The 19,282-nt window shown below is 35.6% G+C and overlaps 1 protein-coding gene across 6 annotated transcripts in view; it reads right to left on the bottom strand.

Annotated features, from left to right (window-relative positions):
• The window catches only part of ADAMTS6 (ADAM metallopeptidase with thrombospondin type 1 motif 6), a 158,354-nt gene that overhangs the window by 22,025 nt on the left and 117,047 nt on the right, over positions 1 to 19,282 (bottom strand). For 4 of the 6 annotated variants that reach the window (XM_083818288.1, XM_083818287.1, XM_083818286.1 and 1 more), the window contains 4 exons: positions 18,239 to 18,362; positions 16,918 to 16,998; positions 11,997 to 12,160; positions 10,091 to 10,229 (listed from right to left, as the gene is read on the bottom strand). In XM_083818288.1, coding sequence (XP_083674414.1) covers positions 10,091 to 10,229; positions 11,997 to 12,160; positions 16,918 to 16,998; positions 18,239 to 18,362 — 508 coding nt within the window. Of the gene's footprint in view, positions 1 to 9,387; positions 9,477 to 10,090; positions 10,230 to 11,996; positions 12,161 to 16,917; positions 16,999 to 18,238; positions 18,363 to 19,282 lie in introns of all 6 variants that reach the window. The other 2 variants (XR_014576938.1, XM_083818289.1) reach the window with 2 other exon arrangements.

Genomic DNA, 19,282 nt, shown 5'->3' with positions numbered 1-19,282 from the left:
TTGTGAATGCTCATTTTGTCTGGCACTCCCAGCTCCTCTTTCATTATGTTAACCATCAACAGGCTGTTCAGAATTGATTATTATTTACAAAAATAATACAAAAATAATATTATTTACAAAAATAAAAAAATTTACAAAAAATAATGGCATACCATTGTCAAGACAGCATTGCAAGGTAACACTTTAAGCTGATTTTCTACTTTTTACAAAACAGAATCTAAAGAAAGCCATTAAAGAACCATTGATATATGATAACAATGCAGCTCCAAGCATTGCTGAAAACAGTGGTACACGTGGCCTTCTCTGTTTTTAGAACAAGCCGTATGTTTGCTAGCATAATACAACTGTGGATCTGCAATTCATATTCAGTTCTTATTGAACACAAGTGGTCATAGTACTGAAATAACAGGATTATTTGTACAATACAAGTTGAAAAAAGCCCTAAAACTTTCTTTAACACAGAAGCAATTACTTAACTTTTTCCAAAATCTGAAATGCATACAAATAAATAGGGATTAAAACATCCTGGCTTCAAATATGTGCCAACTTACTTTACAGCCTTGTCTCTTTTTAAGACAAGCATTTTATAGGGGATAGATGTGTATGGTAATAAGATTAATTACATAAATGTGGTTTTCAGACACTAAACAGCCCACTTACCTTTCAATTTTTTTTTTTTTTTTTTTTTTTTTTTTTTTTTTTTTTTTTTTTTTTTGGTTATCCATTATGGACAAGAACCAAATCTTTGGTTCCTAACATTAGACCTATATGGAACTTAGGTATTTATTTCCAAGTAAGTCAAGCCTAACCTGGAGATGCCCGAAGTTTGGCCCACAAAGCACACTGCTTGGCTACAAACAGAAGTCTCCCAGTCTATGTACAGAAGCATTGTCTCTTTGACGTTATGAGACATACAGGATGTGAGACATACGTCTCTCTGATGTTATGTAGAAAGAACGTGGAGAATAGAAACCTCATTTTTCACAATAGTCTTGAAGATGGCATGCACTCTTTCATGAAGCCACAGATCCAGGAGCAGTAAGTTTGAGCATACAGTACTTCTGTGACAGCGGTTAATTTAGTCAGCTAAATGGCAAGTCTGCAGTTTCTAAACCTTGGGTTATTTCTGTCATTGTCCAATCACAGTCTAATGTAAAATGTAGAAACCATCTTGAGAGCAAGACCTGCCTGTGCTAGATGAATGTCTCATTTGCTAGTCCCTTTCTTGTCTTCTTGACACTGGACCCATGAGTCTTGCATCCCTGGCTATACCATGGCCCGGAATGCTTGTTTAAAAAGTCTTCCTTTTCCCTACCTTTTTGGATTTTTTGACTATTCTTTGGCACACAGCTAGAGTACTTTTCTGGAGATGTAGTCCCAGTTGATATCTCCTCATTCTGAAACTGGGAATTGCTACTTAATAGACAACTGTCATTGCATCCTGCAAAATATATGTATTACCACTCACACAAAAATAGAGCCTTGTTAATTCAAATACTCTAAGGAGAACTCAGCAGTCTGGATCCTGCACAAAAAAACGTGTGACCTCAACACAAATGTGTATGCTCCTGACAAAAAGGAGAGGAGTTAGACTCTTCACTAAACATCTCACTTCTTATGGGCTGCCTATTTAGCCGGTGATAACTTTGAGCATCAGCTCTCAAAAGCACATGCCACCTCGCCTCGCCTCAAAATTATTAACCATATTGAGACCAAAGGTGTCTGCCTAATACTGGAGTGTTCTCTCTACTGCAGTCCCTGAATCCAGAGCCTTAGCTTTACTGCTGGGGGAAAGAGATCTCCTTTTTGATTATAGCTATATACAACTTTCCCAAAGTAGGCACTCTCAATCAGGTTACAAATGTTAGACATCTCAGGTTATCCATAAACATCACTATCATTTTAATGAAAGATTTATGAAATTTATTTATGAAAAAGATATTAATATGAGATGTGTGTCTGTCCTGGTTTTAGCTGAGATTTAATTTTCTTCCTAGTAGCTGGCACGGTGCTGTGTTTTGGATTTAGGTTAAGAATAATGCTGCTAACACACCGATGTTTTAGTTGTTGTAGAGCACTGCTTACACTCAGACAAGGACGTTTCAGCTCCTTGTGCTGCTCTGCCAGTGAGGAGGCTGGGGGTGCACAAAGAGCTGGGAGGAGACACAGCCAGGACAGCTGGCCCAGGCTGACTAGGCATGACCCCATAACATATGGGGTCATGGTGAACAATGAAGTGAGGGTGTTGGCTGGGGTGAGGGCTGCTTCTCGGGGTCTGGCTGGGCATCAGTCAGCGGGTGGTAAGAAACTGCACTGTGCATCACTTGCTTTGTCTACTCCTTTATCATAATTATTATTTTCCATTCATTTTCTGTTCTTTTAGACTGCCTTTATCTCTGCTGATGAGTTTTACCCTTTTATCCTGATTCTCTGCCCCATCACAATGTGGGACAGGGAGAGGTGAGGTGGGGGGGTGAGCGAAGGGCTGTGTGGTGCTTAGCTGCCTGTCGGTTAAGCCACAACAGTGTCTTACAGGTCAGCCACGTAAACCAATTACCTGGCTTGTCTCATTTTTCCTTCTTTCTACATGTATCTGGATGCCACACCATAGACAACTGTAGGTACCACTACACTGTGCATAAAGTTGCCAGACTGTTTTCCAATAGTATCTTACAAGCACAAATCTACATGAACAAGATAAAGAGAAAATACCATTTTCTGCAAGTTTTCAACCTCTGCTACTTTTCAATTTAGGTGCTGTACATACTAGGAAAGTTCTATTTTGCTAGATAGTTAGTCCATTTGGAGTTGTGGAACAACTCAAAAGTGCATGGGGGGCACTCAAGGTCCTCCTGAAGGACATGCCTACCCACAGCTGCCGACTACACAGTGTGTTAACACTAACACACACATACTCTTTTTCAGACACTCATCCATCAGGTATCAAAGATATTTACAATTCACTCAGAGATGTTCCACCATAGCATTCTCAGCAGCTAATACTTTAATTACAAGAAAGAGTTAAATTCAATCAGATCTTATGCTATTAATTAAATAAGCTTGGCACATGGCAACATACAACTAGAAGTAACTCCCTTCTGTATTTCTGGGAACCACTCTAAGTAATTCCTTTCATAAACTGATCAAGCTCCACCTTAAACCCACGCGTATTATCTTCTCTGAAATTCACACCTTTGACTACCACACTCTGATTTCCATTCTAGATGCACTAACAGCCAATTAATAAAAACTGTGCCCAGTACTCCACAGAGATTTTACTAGTGCCTTATTCAGTGATCGTGAATACAACATAATATCCTGATCTTCCCCATATGTCTTCTAGCACTGCATTATCAGGCAATTTCATCAGAGCTTTCATTCTTATTTCTGCTACCATCAGAACAAGAAAAACTGAAATCTGATGAATCACATGACAAGTCTTTAAGATGCCCATGAGGTTCAATGCCATTTGGCCCAGTAATTTACATTTTAAGAGTGCCTCTTGTCTACTAATTTTTTCTAATTCTTTATTAGGTGTAGGTGACAAGAAAAGCCTTACAAAAGTCTAGATAAATGAATCTACTACATTTCCTTAGTCTACAAAGTAATTTGTCTATTACAATAAATATAACTAGTTAAGCAAGACCTATCATGTCACACTCAACCCCTTTTCTCACAGATTTCTATCTGTGATACTGTCTATCATTGTGCTTAGTTTTCAATAAAATAAAACAAAACTAAACCAGCCATGTAATTTATTGAACATTGGTCATGTAAGCATATCACTCATAAAACAGCATTCACCCCTATTCACGCACACAGTGAAGAATTCTTAATCCATGCCAGGCAGATATGTTAATTCAGCTTTAAAATGTTCTGCATCATCTTGCCACACAATATGTAATTTGTGATACAAGAAACATAGGTATGGATTAAGGAAACTGTCTAACTGGTGTTATTTAAAATAGTATCTCAGAAACACAATTAAGATTCTAAATTCAAAACAACAGGAAGAAATGGAAAAAGCTAGAATACAATTTTTACCCAGACAACAGCTACAACTTACTTAAGCCCTGAGGAACTTGAAAAAATATTTTTAAATTATCAACTCTATGAGTATATGGTCTCTCTCAAAATCTAAAAAGCATAGCTAAACAAGTTCATTGAAACTCTTGGGGGAATAATTACAAGTGGTTAGACAGAAACACTCTGCTTTCAAATCTACAGATTTATAGTTTATAATAAAAAACATAAAATGTCCTCATAACTGGTCAATGCAATTCTAATAGAAAACAAAACTCCAGTGGTTTAGTGACCATATTCTTCAGAGAATTGAGATGTTTTGCAGATTTCAATTCACAAATAGTCTGCATGACTTTCAGCAGCCAAATTTTAAATTACATGGAGCACATTTTATTCTTAAATTAAAATTGCAGGCATGTAAATGCTATATCTATTTTTAAAAGCAATCCCCCAAAATTGTGGTTTGCAATTGCAACAGTTAATTATAAAGATGCCAGTACCAGCACATAGTGAATCTTGCATCACAAAAACTAGTGCATGCTGGTTAACCCAGACATACTTTCTGAGCTCACTCATCAGATCACAAGATGTTCATCACAGAGCCAAACTTACATTTTCCTTGATGAGGACAAGTACATTTTATTTGTCCAAAGACATAATTCATCTGAGGGCATGAAAAAACAAAAACAAACAAACAAACAAACAAAAAAACAGTAGGCACTATTCTGTAACAGTGATCACCAGCAAAGGAAACTGGACAGCAATAAGTTTACTTATAATAACACACTGACTGAACACTTAATTAAAAAAATACTAGTATGTGAGATATTTAACTCATCTGGAGTTGAACTCTCATAGAATAAACAAAATCAAAATCAATGCTTAGGGTGCCACTAAACTCCAGATAATAAATGCTGTCATTTGTTGCCAATTTACTGATAGGCTTTTAATAAGTATGGAATAAAATAAAATAAAATATACACTTACCGTAGCTTATTTTTAATATACCCAAAATAATAAAAAAAAAAATATAAAGAATGATATTTTTCCCTTCATTTGCTGGATTTTTTTTAAACAACACCACTAGCAATACATTTCCTTGTTAAGAATACTTACAGATTTGGACAAAGTCACAGACATGCTACAAGTTATCATATAAAGAAAAACAGGCAGAAGTGTAAATAAACTACAGTTCCATGACCTGTGATATATTTTGTCCTTTTCTGTTGTAGCTCCTTTTTCTTCTCCTTCCAGTCCTCCTTTTATTTGCTGCTTCAGTGTATTCTAGTTTTCCCTTTCCCAGATTTTCTTGTAAATAGTTAAATAAACAGGTCCTTAAAAAAAAATCTTTTGTTGCTGTCTTTAGATTTTTCTGAATTCCAGGGACCTGTTCATCCATCCATTCATCCATCCTTTCTAAATTACCTGTGCTCTCTCCTGTTCCACTCATTTCTGTCCAGATAAACTTGCACTGTACATTCTGTATTCTCTGACAATGTTTTTATAGTCTTGTGTAAGTCTGCCATCAGCTTACAGAGGCCCTTGCACTATGCTAAACAGATGGCTGAAACAGAAAAAAAACCCTGCAAGCTGTCCTAATAAATGCAACAGCTAGTACTGGGGCTTGGTAGTACTATTTCTCTCACTCAACATGTCCATTATGTAACCTGAAAAGATTGCATCTTAACCTATAAAGGCTTTCCCTTTCAAACAGGGCAACTTAATATATGCTAAATAAAACACTTTATGAGATGAAGCTTTGGTAAAGCTTGAGGGGAAAATTTAATTTCTATCAGCTAAAGAAAGACTTGTACAAGATAAAATAATTTCCTTCTGAAAACTTTTTTTCTGAAGACTTGGAGTAGAACTGTTATGAGTGCAATTTCAGGGAAAAAGGGAAATTAATATGGAGAATTCATGTAGTTCACTTCTACAAAACGTTCCTAAGGATGAAGAACGAGATGAGGCAGTACAAACTTGTATTTAAAAGAGAAGTTTTTCAATACAGAAAATAATCATCCTCGTGTACAAAAAGAAAAGTTGCAATCCTGAATTCCTAAGCCTAAGAACAGACACTAAGAGGCAGATAATAAAAATGAATGAAATTATATTCTCATCCTAAATCTGAGTACCTGAATCCAGAAAAGAGTTGTCTGTTACTGGGTGAGGCTTTAAGGTACCTGGTAAATCTGAAGAACCTGTATTTAGAAAAACTCAAAAAATAGCAAAATAAAACTCAGATTTCTGGAGAAATGATTTCTGTGTAGTTTATTGTAGAGAATATGATGCTTACTTGCAGAGCATCTATGGAACATTCTGTTCTTTTCTCTTTTAACATGAATGACACTACTAAATATGCAGTTTACAATCTCATGAAAGAAAGATTGACTTCCTTTTGTCTTTTACATGCAATCTAAGTATTTAACTACTTTCTTCACAAGCTAATTTATCTTCTAGACTTCTCTATAAAGAATAGAGGAGGAGTGGAGGTAGAGACTCTACTGTGGAAAGAATCAATTGATTTCAGGTGCTCAGATAAGTTTTCAGAATACTTTGTTTTACACGCACCTCATGCAATGAACTTCAGGCATGCTTCATACATACAGACAGATTTCCAGACAGTGATGAACTGCTAATTAGCAAGGATGTAACGTGTGCTGTGAGTGCTCTGTATCACACAAGAACCATACAAGCAAGGCAGGAATGAAATCCAGAGCTTCAGCAGAGCATTTAGCTCTCATAAGCACAAAAACCTCCTCCTTCTTCCTGCAATTCCTTTTACAGCATAGTCTTGCTATTCTGCAAAACTGAAACAGGACTGAGAACAGAGGTCCTGTATTAAAAGTTCAAGTGCCTTAACTATTCAGAAGTGACTCATCAGCACAAGATGAACGTAAGATAGAAGTCCAATGGAACAAACAGCATGCTACCATTTAATTACAGATTGTAGGTTCATACACAGACCGACAGGTATTTAAGCCACTAAATAAGACAGGACCAATTGCTTCTCTTCCCTTGACTGCTCCAGTAATTCGTCTCCAAGACAGGTCTACAAGCAGCTCTAGGAATCTCTGAATGCAGGGACTGCTCTCAAAAGGCTATAAATAAGAGACATCACAAAGACTAGACACTTCTGCAAGATACAAAACTCCAGAATTACATTGGTGCTGCCAAAATCCTGCTCTTGCCTTTTTGTTAGATACTCTGAATAAAACAACATATACCAAGTAATAACTATGTCTTAAGAGTCCCAGACTTGGCCAAATGCTGTGTAATGAAGATACAGTCAGTCTGATCTAGAAAGAACTATACCTAAGTATAATGGAGTGGAACCACAATAGTCTGAGACACAGCTTCAGGATCAAAGAATGTTCCCTGCTCAGCTGGTCCATGTTTCACTGAGCAGCCGCAGAAAACAATTTAAGATTTCAGTCATCCTTCCTTCCATCATTTCCTGGCTTCTAAAAACTTGCAAATTTGACATTCTTTTAAGACAGCTTTTTTAAGCATAACATATGTCTAGACAAAAAGACAAAACATTAGAATACAGACATTCAGAGATGGATAGCAGCTAAATGTGCTGATAAGAATTTAGATTTGCCTACAACTTTGATATAAAGCCTATGCTTTGACATAAAAGTGTATCTGGCTCTACTTCATCACAAGCTTTCCTGGATCAAGATGGAATATCATATAATTATCAAATCTTTAATGTCTTTCCACTACAGTTCAGCTACACCAACTGTTGTAAGTGGCAGGAAAATGTAGATACCTTTAACCTGTTCACAGTCTGTCCCAAAGTCACTATATATAATTTTCTTTAATTTCATAAAAAAAACTTCCATACTAATATTCCTCACACATACTGTCATTTTTTTTATTTTACTTTTAGTAATAAATTATTTTGAATTCTGAGTATTTTGTTGTCCTTTGATGTAGAGAAAAACTCCTCTTCTAAAGGTAAATTACAATAATGGACTTCATAATGAATCCTACAGAAATAAACAGTCATCCAGTGGTTTAATTTCTGAGATTTCTCATGCTTTGTATTTATATTAGCTGGCTTTTCCAGTTGTTCTCTGTCTCTTTTGTCTCCCTTTTCTTTTTCCACTACTCAGATCCCTTTTAGAATTGTGTCTTCTTTTGTTTGGTACATGGCAGAAAGTGTTTCATAAATTGGGAACAATAGTAGGTATTCATATGGATAAAGCAGATAGTTTTTTAAATTTGAGTTATGGCTACAATGAAACAGATTCCCTAAGCAGAGAATCTCTATGAAAATAAGTGATCATAATATATCCTTATGCTAAGCTGAGTGAGAGAAATGCCTCTGGTTTAAACACCGTAAGCTACTGAAGAAAATCCTTCCAAAAAAAGTTTCGAATGAATAATAAATGTATAAGGTTATTAGAGATTCACATATATTTCTTTAAAAGATAATTGTCAAACTTTTTTTTTTATCTAAACAAGTGCCTACTTCTTCAGAGCCAATTATTTTTTCCTTTGTATACTTTCGAGTCTCTGAAATGACAATGACCAATGTGATGGAAGATCCATGTTATCTTGTCACTGCCTAAATCAGTGGAAGTTTTCCTGTGACTTCAAAAGAATTGTTAATCATAGAATCGTAGAATACCCTGAGTTGGAACAGACCCACAAGGATCAAGTCCAGCTCCACAGAACCACACCATATGTTCAAACCAAAAGAATCATTAACCCATTGTTATCATCAAAATAGGATTCTGCAGTACCTGTAAGGTTCTGATGCTTGGAACTTTCTTTTGCTCTAAGAAAAGCACTTTTGGTCTATGTCCTTCCCTTCTACATCTTTAAAACCTTTCTTTTCCTACCAGACTCACCAATGATAAAATATTAATTAAAAGAGCAACCTATCACCCACTTGATTAAAGGAATACTACAAATGAACAATAAAATATTGAAGAAATTTGGTAATCTCCTCTATTTTGTTTCAAGACTTTCTGTTTAGATGCACAGAACAGAATTTGTACTATCCTTTGTGTCTTACCTATAAGCTAAGCAAACTGCTGTATTTAAACTGCAAACAACTAGTAACAGCCACAGCAGGATCCACCAGAGATAAATCAAGATGGTTCCAAACATGAATACCTCCAGTAGCCAGAAAGAAAAGGAAAAGGACAAATATTTGGTCCATAGATTCTTTAAAATAAATAAATAAATAATTCTTCCTCTTGCTAAAGTCAGTGCACAGTGCTTTAGAAAACTGAAATTCTTTCATCAATTTACAGCTCTCTCCCATTTCTTCTGAAATTGAGATATGTTGGGGATGATGCATTCAGTCTCCAGAGAGAAGATAGATACTGTTCACACAGCACTTCTACTCACCAGTCCATGCAGCAGCAATGGTGTTGGCTTTGAAGAAAGCCAACTGTCCTGCTCTCCCAGCCAGAGGTAAAGAATTGCATTGGTGGCCACTAGAGGGAGGATTAGGAATATAGTAAATTGTGGGCAAAAGGCACCCATGATGAATCACATGGGACAACCTACAAATCCCCCATCGCTGCCAATAGGCAACAGATACTGCTATGGGCTGGGAAGTATAATCCAATTGCTATCACCTCCTACAGAGACTCTACTAGTATGTAACCTAAATTTTGGTGGCTGGAGGGTGGGAGGGCTGACTTGGATATATGAAGAATACCTACAAACACACACACAGACATATCTCTTTATTTATAGTTGCCTTATTTCCCCTTGGTTTATTAATCTCCTTACTTAAAACTTCTGGTGTCCTTTATCAAGAAAGTTCCTGTGAAAAGCAAACATCCCAGCTTCAAGAGAATCTCAGAAGAAGCCTCAGAAGAGACACACTGTGCCAAGATACACTGTATTTAACAAGAAGATCTGAACATATTAAATGTACTTGAAAACAACAAAATCCAATGTGATAAAATAAATGTTCTTTTTCTAAGTTAACGTTTGAAGTATGTCTGAAAGAAATGTTTTCAATTAGTTACCTACATATTTATGTAATAAAGTGTATCTTGAAATTCAGTTTACCCTGTAGCTTGACTGCCTGGTGTCTTACCTCCAGCACAAGTGGCAGAACATTCTGACCAAGGCAGATGATTCCACGCAAAGCCAACTTCATTGTCTCCACTGCCAGTGCGAGAGATGGGAACATTGAATTTATACCTTATACCCAAATTTTGTTCCTGTAGCAGAATCTGTAGTTGAAAACAACTGGTTATACCATTAAAACAGGCAAGCAGAGGGCAACTACAGTGACATTAATCTAGGCATGTGTTATGTCTTGTGGAAGGGGAAAAAGTAATAAAGGAAGCCACAGTAGTTCTTGTAAGGTATTTCCAAATAAATCTGAACTGACTTATAAGATGCATACAAAAAAAAAAAAAAGAAGTATTATTGTATAAGGAGGTGAGCTTTGTCTTCTTTAGCCATTGACACAACTTCACAACTTTTGTCACTTCTTTATTTTTGACATAATAGTTCTAAAAAGCCAGTCTTCATAAATTAATATATTAATTAATGGAAATGAATTTGGTAACTGAATCATTACTTGAGGTCAAAGTAGGTTACAGACATTACTATGCAAACATGCAGCAATTCTCACTGAAATCTTGTAACGAGCTACCCATGTAGTAGTTATGAATCAAGCCCTGCCCTTGTTTAATACTTCTAGTGACTAATAATCATAAAAATAGTAACAGAGAAACAGACTGTTGCTGAGGTTACTGTTTTTTCCTAATGCATTAGCTAGCAGCATTAAACTCATGGAATCGCAGCAGTGGTTCCTTTAAAGGAATATCAAAACTATCACTACAGCTGTACCACTGTAGGTGATATAGATGGAAGTGCAACAATCACCATGTGCTTTATCTACCATGACTGTTGAACTGCAGTGCACTTCCACATACCACCTGCTGAACACTAGTGTCTGATTATCTACCAAACTTTTTTTGTGTGTCAGATGCAGCATCTGACATATCTAAGAGCTATTTCTCAACTCCTTCTACGTTCTATTATATTTTGTAAAAGTATATTTACCTAACTATTAGACAAAAGAGATTCAGTTCAAAACTCACTGAGACTGACCAAATGAGAAAAGGCACTATAATCTTTATGAAACTCATTCTATATGAACTCTCCAGTTTATCCACAGCTAAAGTAAAACAAACAAAAGAAACAAACAAACAACAACAACAACAAACAGGATTCAAACACTTAAGAACATTGACTAAAATGTAAGCATCGAGGCAACAATCATTCTATACAGAAAAACATCCTGTCTGGCTCAAGCAATCCCTGAACTGCAAAACTGGTAGCTGATAGAATATACTGAGCAAGTTTCACCTTAGTCTTATACTCTTCCTCAACACAACAGAGCAATATAGTAGGCTTACTACTGATTACTGTCAGAGACAGGCTACCAGCACCCTGGTCATATTTTCTTCTGTTACATTCAAATATTTTATACCATCCATTCAGAGCAATTTATCTCAAAATATACTTTAACGCAGGTCAAATAGTAATACTAAGGCCATGATTAAAACCACTGACAACTACAGACCTGTAAGGAAAAAAAATGCTGCTGTGTACATATTAAACATCACAGTCAGAGTCTGATGCAATTATTGTATGCTATATCTTAACAATTCCATGTACCAGAAATACACAGAAATAGAAAATATATTTAATTTACAATTTTTGCTACTACTATTCTGAAGCACAATTAATACAGATGGGGCATTTTCTGTGATGTTTCCCAGGGTTCTTCTAACTTTACCCCTTTTCCACCACAGTATCTACCCGTCACCCGTCAGTTTTAAAAGAGAGGAAAACTGAATTAAAATACAAATGCAAAAAGTCCCAGCATGGCCTGTGACCTATTCTGATTTTATTCATGGTCTTATGTTTCCTCAGAACATAAAAACGTATTTCAGATTTCAGAAATATATTAATTGTAACTTTACCATGACTATGAGATTTTCTGAAGTAGGGCCTAGTGCTTCCAAAGACTCTGGTTCATCTGTTGGCCTCTTGTAATGGAAAGCTGTTCCAGCAACATCAAACTTTCTTGGCCAGTCAATAGTCCAGGCACCATTAATATAGTAGTCATCCTCTTCAGATTTTAAAGCTTAAAAAAAAATACAAGCCACCTAAAAATTGGAAGCAGCATTTACAATGGAGAAGCCATTACAAATTAAACTACTACTCTGTTAGAAGTATGTGAGTTTCAGCTCTCTATCATTGTTTTTTCAACAAATGTTCTTCTTTAGCCTTGGTTAAAATATCCCTCATACAGTTTGAAAATACTGTCTCTATCATGAACTTTAATGTGCAGGTATACTTTGAAGATTTCAACATGCAGATGCTATATTGAAAAAAACAGTGCCTCATGCAACCTGAAATATATCTTCAACTTTAAAACTAAGCCCACCTGCAATGTATGCTGTTCTACTTAAGACATATGTAGGTCTCAAATGTATAATCAATTACCAATCTAATTTAAGATTAATTAAGATTATAATTAATAATTAAGATTTTGTATGTTCGGGCATAAGAAAGGTATCACGTAACTTGCAGAGAGAAAAAAGAAAAAGATTGAGTTTGAAGTATGGTCCTAATCAGCTTACTTTGTTGTCTCTGCCCATTTTCTTTTTTCCTTCCTAAAGCATAAATCCAAGGCATTTCTACTACAAAAACAAGTACTAGCTATTTCATCTGCCAAGATATTTTTATTATTATTAATTTACAGCCTTAAACCATGTAAGTACTGTAGATAACAAACAGATTTCTTAGCTAACTGACCAATTAGGCTGGACAAGCATATATTATTCAGGGACTAATGTTTGATATTTTATGAGATTAAACTTCTAAATATGAAACTGACTTTGTATCTTAAGGTGAATATTCTGTTAACTAGATATTGCCTTCTGGATGAGATAATGATGACGATCACTGAGTTATTCATCATTCATATTTACTTTACATAAAGCATGCTCTTAAACGCAAAATCATGGCTGGAAATACACAATCAAACAGTGTTGGTTTTTGAGACAAAACACACACTGGCTTTACTAGATTTTTACAAACTCATGGCACAACCATAAGGAGAAGACAACTTATGATGAAGTTTTATTCTCAACTACATCTGTGTAGACAGAGGTTTTACCTTGAACAGTTAGGAAAAAAAATTATGTTGGTGACGGCCTTATTCAGCAGGGATTAGTAACCATTTCCATTCACCACCATAAAGTCTGAAGATGAATGCCTTTCCATAGCAAAATCTTACTCCATTAACTTCCCTGGATTTAATCTGGAAACATGTATGTGTTTCGAGCGAAGAAACTAGCTTTCACACATTCATTTATTTTAAATTCTCAAAGTAGTTCAGATTCTCTATTGTCTATATGGCTTTTGTAGTACAAGAAGCAGAGAATAAAAAACGTGCATAAGGAAACAAGACAAATTGCAGGCAGTAACATACTAAAAGAAAGGAACAGTACTCCCACTATTTATCTATTTTAAGCAGGTATATGAAATAAAAAATCATAGAATAATTTGGGTTGGAAGGGATCTTGAGGATCACCTAGTTCCAACCCCCCTTCCAAAGGCAGGGACACCTCCAGGGATGGGGCATCCACAGCTTCTCTGGGAAGCCTGTGCCAGTGCCTCACCACATTCACAGTAAAGAACTTCTTCCTTATATCTAATCTTAATCTACCCTTTTTTAGTTTAAAACCATTATCCTTCATCCTATCACAATACATAACTATGCTAACACGTGAACATCGGTCTTTTATTAGTGGTCATATTTCCATAGAGCCAAAACTTCTAATAAAACTTTTAAGTGAGCAAAGGGGTAAAAATATTCTCATACACGATGTTTATATAATTAATCTTTCTGAAATTCTGTGCTTGTACTATCAACTGTGTGTATTCTATACACATTTTTTTTTACCTGCCTGCAAAAGAAAAATGTGTTTGCATTCTGTGAACAGATTTGCTTAATATGCATTGTTATGTACAGATGATGAACACAGCTGTGAGTAGCATTCCAATAATATAATTACATGACTATGATGAAGCACTGACATAATTATTAGCATATGAGACAGAAGGAACAAATTAATATACTAATTAAATCATTTGTTAGAACTTGAGAATGCAGGAAGCCCACAGGAAATTAGCACACAACATTCTGTCGCATAGGGGGAATATAAGCAAAGATGTCAGCTCAGATCAATCCAATTAAGGTAAGATAACAGCATTCCTAAACATATATTTTTTCAGCAGCTCTGGAAACAGGCAATTTTGTTGTTGGATTATTTTTGGTCAGATCATTTAAAAAAATATATATTATTCATGCAGCTGCAGTAACATGTGTTTTTGTTGCCACAACACTAGGAGTGATACTGGTGCAGAAATTATCAGCCCGAGATGGGGGGCAGGGAGGACAGGTGCTGACTGAGCTACTTGAGATTGCCAAATATCTAACTGCTTCCTAAATTTGAGGCCAGGGTTTGCAAAAGAACTGCATTTTAGTTCAGGGAAGTGTGGGATGTTTGCTGCAAGTTAGTTTGAGACCCTACTAACTGAAAAGAACAGAGGAAACATTGAAAACAGTATGAGTTTTTTTTTTTCTTTCTTTCTTTTTTGTATATTTCCAAATGGAGAAATTGATTTCTTAGACTGTGGTCACATTTTTGGCAGCAGTACACATAAACCAAAACATAATAATATGTGTAAATGGTTATTTTCAGCTGAATCAGTTCTCTAATCTGGTTCATGGTGTGACCACAAAACAGCTGTCCTGAACAACAGAGGGGAACTCCATAAAGATAGGGAAGGAGTTGTGAAGTTGACACTGCCACTAAAGAAGCATCTATAAAACAATACTCTAGAAGTATGCATTTTAACATAATAAACTCTTTTTTAACTGCCATCTTGCTTGCATAATTCTTTTTAGGGAGCAAACAAATTATAAGCATTCCTTTCCCCAAAAACTGGTGATCCTAGAACAGTGATCTGGTTCCCATTCATGGTACAAAACATTTCAACAAAAAAAAGGAAATAGTCCTTGCAACTTAGTATCTTACAATAGGATATAATGGTTCCTTTCAAAGTTGTGAACATAGGAACTTGTAAAGGAAAGGAATCCCCCTGGTATTAGCAAGGGCTTCTGTGGCATGTAGTAAGGTACTGAGGAGAGGGCCTGAAAATCAGGAACCTCCTTGAAATTGTGAGAAGCAGACTGAAAAAACAGTTATGTACCACTTTACATTTTTAGATCTGTGGCCAAATTAAATATCAAAAAAGTTGCCTATATTTTTTATTGAAGCTAAAAAATTGGCACTTTTTTCATTCATTTGGTGCTGATGGTACTGACCTAAATACTGTTCCAGATCACATTCCTCTGATTTATAAGCAAAATTTATAACAAACGTAATGGTAGTAACTAACTATGAGTATCTGCTTTATTCTATCTAACTCCTGTATTTATTTTCAGCTACCCATGGAATCAGAAACACAAGTATCTTAATGGGATCTGTGTACTAAATATGACATTAACATTAGCATAAATGTCCATGTTAACAAAACGTTCTTTTGACAATATGGTTCTTAGCATAAAGCAACCACATTAGCGTGCACTGTATGCCTCTCTTCCACCACAACCTCTGTCTCAAATGTCAATGTAGGATATTTGATCAATGTTACTCGCATATTTTGACATGGGGGAGTGTGATGCTGCAAGAATAACAAGCACTCTTTACTGCTGGAGTAGTGGATGTTACTATCCCCGCAGAATGAAGGGAGACTGAAAATCTGCCGAATTAAATGATTGTAGGGTCAGGCGAAAAGAAAGGAAAAAGCATCCAACACTAAAAGGTATCATTATCATCAATACAATCAGTTTACCAATTAATGTGTCTAGGGAAGTTATTGTCCTTCCTACTCATATGCATTATAGTCCTTTCCAACACATTGCTATTCTATATACTAATTACATGCAGAACAGACTGAAAAAATAGCCTAATCAGTTGTCATTATGCCTAAACAGGTTAACAGCTTCTGTTTATCTGTTAGTTTCCTGTAGCACACTGATCAGCTCTGTGCACTACTGTGAACAAATGCTATGCAAATCAGAATACAGAAGCTTTCAGAAATGCATGCTCTTTTTGAGTTTGATAAAGCTAGAGCTGTACATACCAATATTTAAAAACTGAAAAGCAAATTTAACACAATCTTAAAGGAAACAAGGGATAATCTGGGCATTTGAATTCAATTCTGTGTTTTACCACAGGCTTCCTGAATGATCTCAATAAAGCCCATAGTTTTTCTGCACCCCATTTTCCCTTATCTATAAAACAGGAATAGCATCAAGTCCCTACAAAACAGCAACACAGAAACTCTGTGGAATTATTACATTCAACTGCCTTAAGATAAGGAGGCACTACTGTTGTATTTAAGCAACCATGACTGTTGTTGAATGATCATTCCAAGCAAAAAATGATGTTTTAAAACCGTACGGTTCCCTAAGGTCAGAAATTTCCTCAGGTGTAAGACATTACCTCAGAGAGGGACAGTAGATCACTTGAGTGTTCCTCACCCACTCTAGCTCCAAGTCTGACTCCGTAACTACAGTAAAACTGACCTGATTTTGCACTGCATACAAGGAGGAATCACATGATGCATTCCATTAGCTCCACTCAGGAGAATACATCCTAACCAACTGCTGTGACTGTCTGACCACAGATTAAGATTAACAACTACTATCCCCTCTGCTGCTTCTACTATGTGTATGGTTTGGTCAAATCAGAAATATGTATCCCTAAATCACATCAGAAAATCTAACTTAATAACAGTCTGCTATTTAAACCATGCTCTTACCAATGTAGTTCTTTGACATTGCCACTTCTCTTATTTCAATGTGCACAGAACCTCTTGGAATTTGAATCACTTCCATATAGCCTGTAAAAGAAAGATAACCTTTTTCATGTTATCTTAAACAGTATTAGTCATGAAACTAGCCACTAATAAATTATTTACAACTAAAAAACAGTAAGAAGTATGGAATTCAAATGTATTTGAATATTTTCGTTCATGTCATACAAAGAAATGTCTTTAAAGTTCAGACATTTGAATGTGGTAGAAAGAGTTTAATGTTAATTCAGAAATTCATTTTTGTAAATGATAATAAAGTTTTCAACAGTATATTACAAGTAACTAATATATAAAATGACCGTAAGATCATAGAATAATTCAGGTTGGAAAGGATCTCAAGACATTCGTTTAGACCAACTTCTTACTACTAGCTAGGAGGTAAGACCAGGTTTGACAACACCTTATAGTTGTATTGTGTTATAAGAAACTCCAGAGCTGGAAACTGTACAACCCTTCTGGGCAACCTGATCCACTCCTGGGAAAATGTTTTTCCTTCCATTGGCTCAGCACCTGTCCTGTTTTAATTTATAGACATAGTCTCTGCTCCTCCCACCACACGTCCACCACTGTGAACAGCCTGGCTCTGTTTTCACCATAACATCCTCATAGGTTTTGGAAGGGTGGTATCCTGCCCCCACAAGTCTTCTTTCTTCCAGGCTAAATAAGCCCAGTTCCCTCAACCTCTACTCACAGAGCAGTAAGTGCTCCAGCACCCACTAATCTTAGTGGCCCCCTCACTGAGCTGAACTAACTCCAGTGCATCAATCGTTTTCTTACATCCAGGACCACATGCAATATTAGTTGCAATAGATTTAATTAGATGGAGCAGATGCAGTAACATGGAGAATCACTGCAACACTAGTATTGTCTCTTCTGAGCTAAGTTTTCAACTAATTACCCTTATATATTTCCATACACATTTATTTTTTTAGTAACATGAGCATAAAAGACTCTTCTGGATCCTTTCTATTTTAAAATGTCATGTATAGTCATATACATGACTATAAATATCAGATTACACTAAAAAAAAAAAAGAACACCCACTTCTCCTTAAGTGCATTTAACATCATAAGAACTAAGTATTCAGTAACAAAATATATGACTGTTTTATAGAAATCCAAGCTAACATAGGAAAAGGAAACAACTAGGCAAAAGAAAGTAGTCCCAGTGTATGACTGCCAGCAATGCAATGCTGGAAATCAGTTGGAACACTGTCACTTGTTTAACAGCCACATAAATACAACAGAATGGACTTGTATGTGCATACCTCCTCTGGGCAATGAATCATTGAAGAAACCTTCAATTGCTTCACATGTACTCCCATCTCCTCCACAAACACGGCATCTATCTTCCTTAGCATCAGACCCCAAAATATTATCACAACCCACATGCTAAGAGAAGAAAAGAAAAAATATTTTAACAGTTTTCTTACACCTTTATCTTCATAGATTGTTGAAGTGTTTCACTCAAGTGTAAGATATTCAAATCTTCTTTTTATCTATTCTGTTTTCAATACCTGCTACTATTAAATGAGTTTTCACTTACAAGTGAAGAAAATCAAAAATCAAAACAAAATTTTGGCTTACTAAAAACAAACTATGGCTTACTGAAAACAGATTTTGGCTTAGTATTAAAACATGATTAATAAATATTTTCTATTTCTACTGTGACTTTCAGGTGGGGATCTCACAGCAATTTACAAACAGTGTAATTATTACAATTATTAATAAATGATTAGTGACCTTTTTCTTTAATATTATAAGGGCTAATTGTGTTAAATCTGCATCGCTTTTAGGGAAACATTAGCTGTAATTTTCTTAAATATTTATGTAGCATAAATATTATTTACAAAGGAATTTACAGCCTTATAAACTACTTATCTACTTGAGAAATCTATGTACAGTGAACAATGACCATCTGCATCTGACTAATTTATTCATCACTCTTAGAAACCTAATGCAAATATATACAGTCAGATACCTAAGAAACAGAACAAAAGCCAAACCAAACCAAACAAAACAAGAATGAACACTGGACATTGGCATTTTTTTCTGGGATTTATATAAAAAAGGAGGCAGCTGCATAGCTTGGTTTTAACTTGCAAACAGGTAATACATAGGTTGGAAGAGAAGTTAAAATACTGCAAGTAATTGAAAAAACAGTATTATTCTAACCACTTATAGTTCAACTTTGTAATTCACCAAGATGAAACGGGCCTGATTTTTATTACACAGCCCCCTCAGACTTGAGTTTTAGTCTGGTTATTAGTTTTAAAAGACTTCCCAAAAGTACTAGAATGTTCTTATTTATG

This window comes from Anser anser (genome assembly GCF_964211835.1).
Source record: "Anser anser genome assembly, chromosome: Z".
Taxonomy (NCBI): domain Eukaryota; kingdom Metazoa; phylum Chordata; class Aves; order Anseriformes; family Anatidae; genus Anser; species Anser anser.
This window is presented reverse-complemented; position numbering and strand designations above follow the sequence as displayed.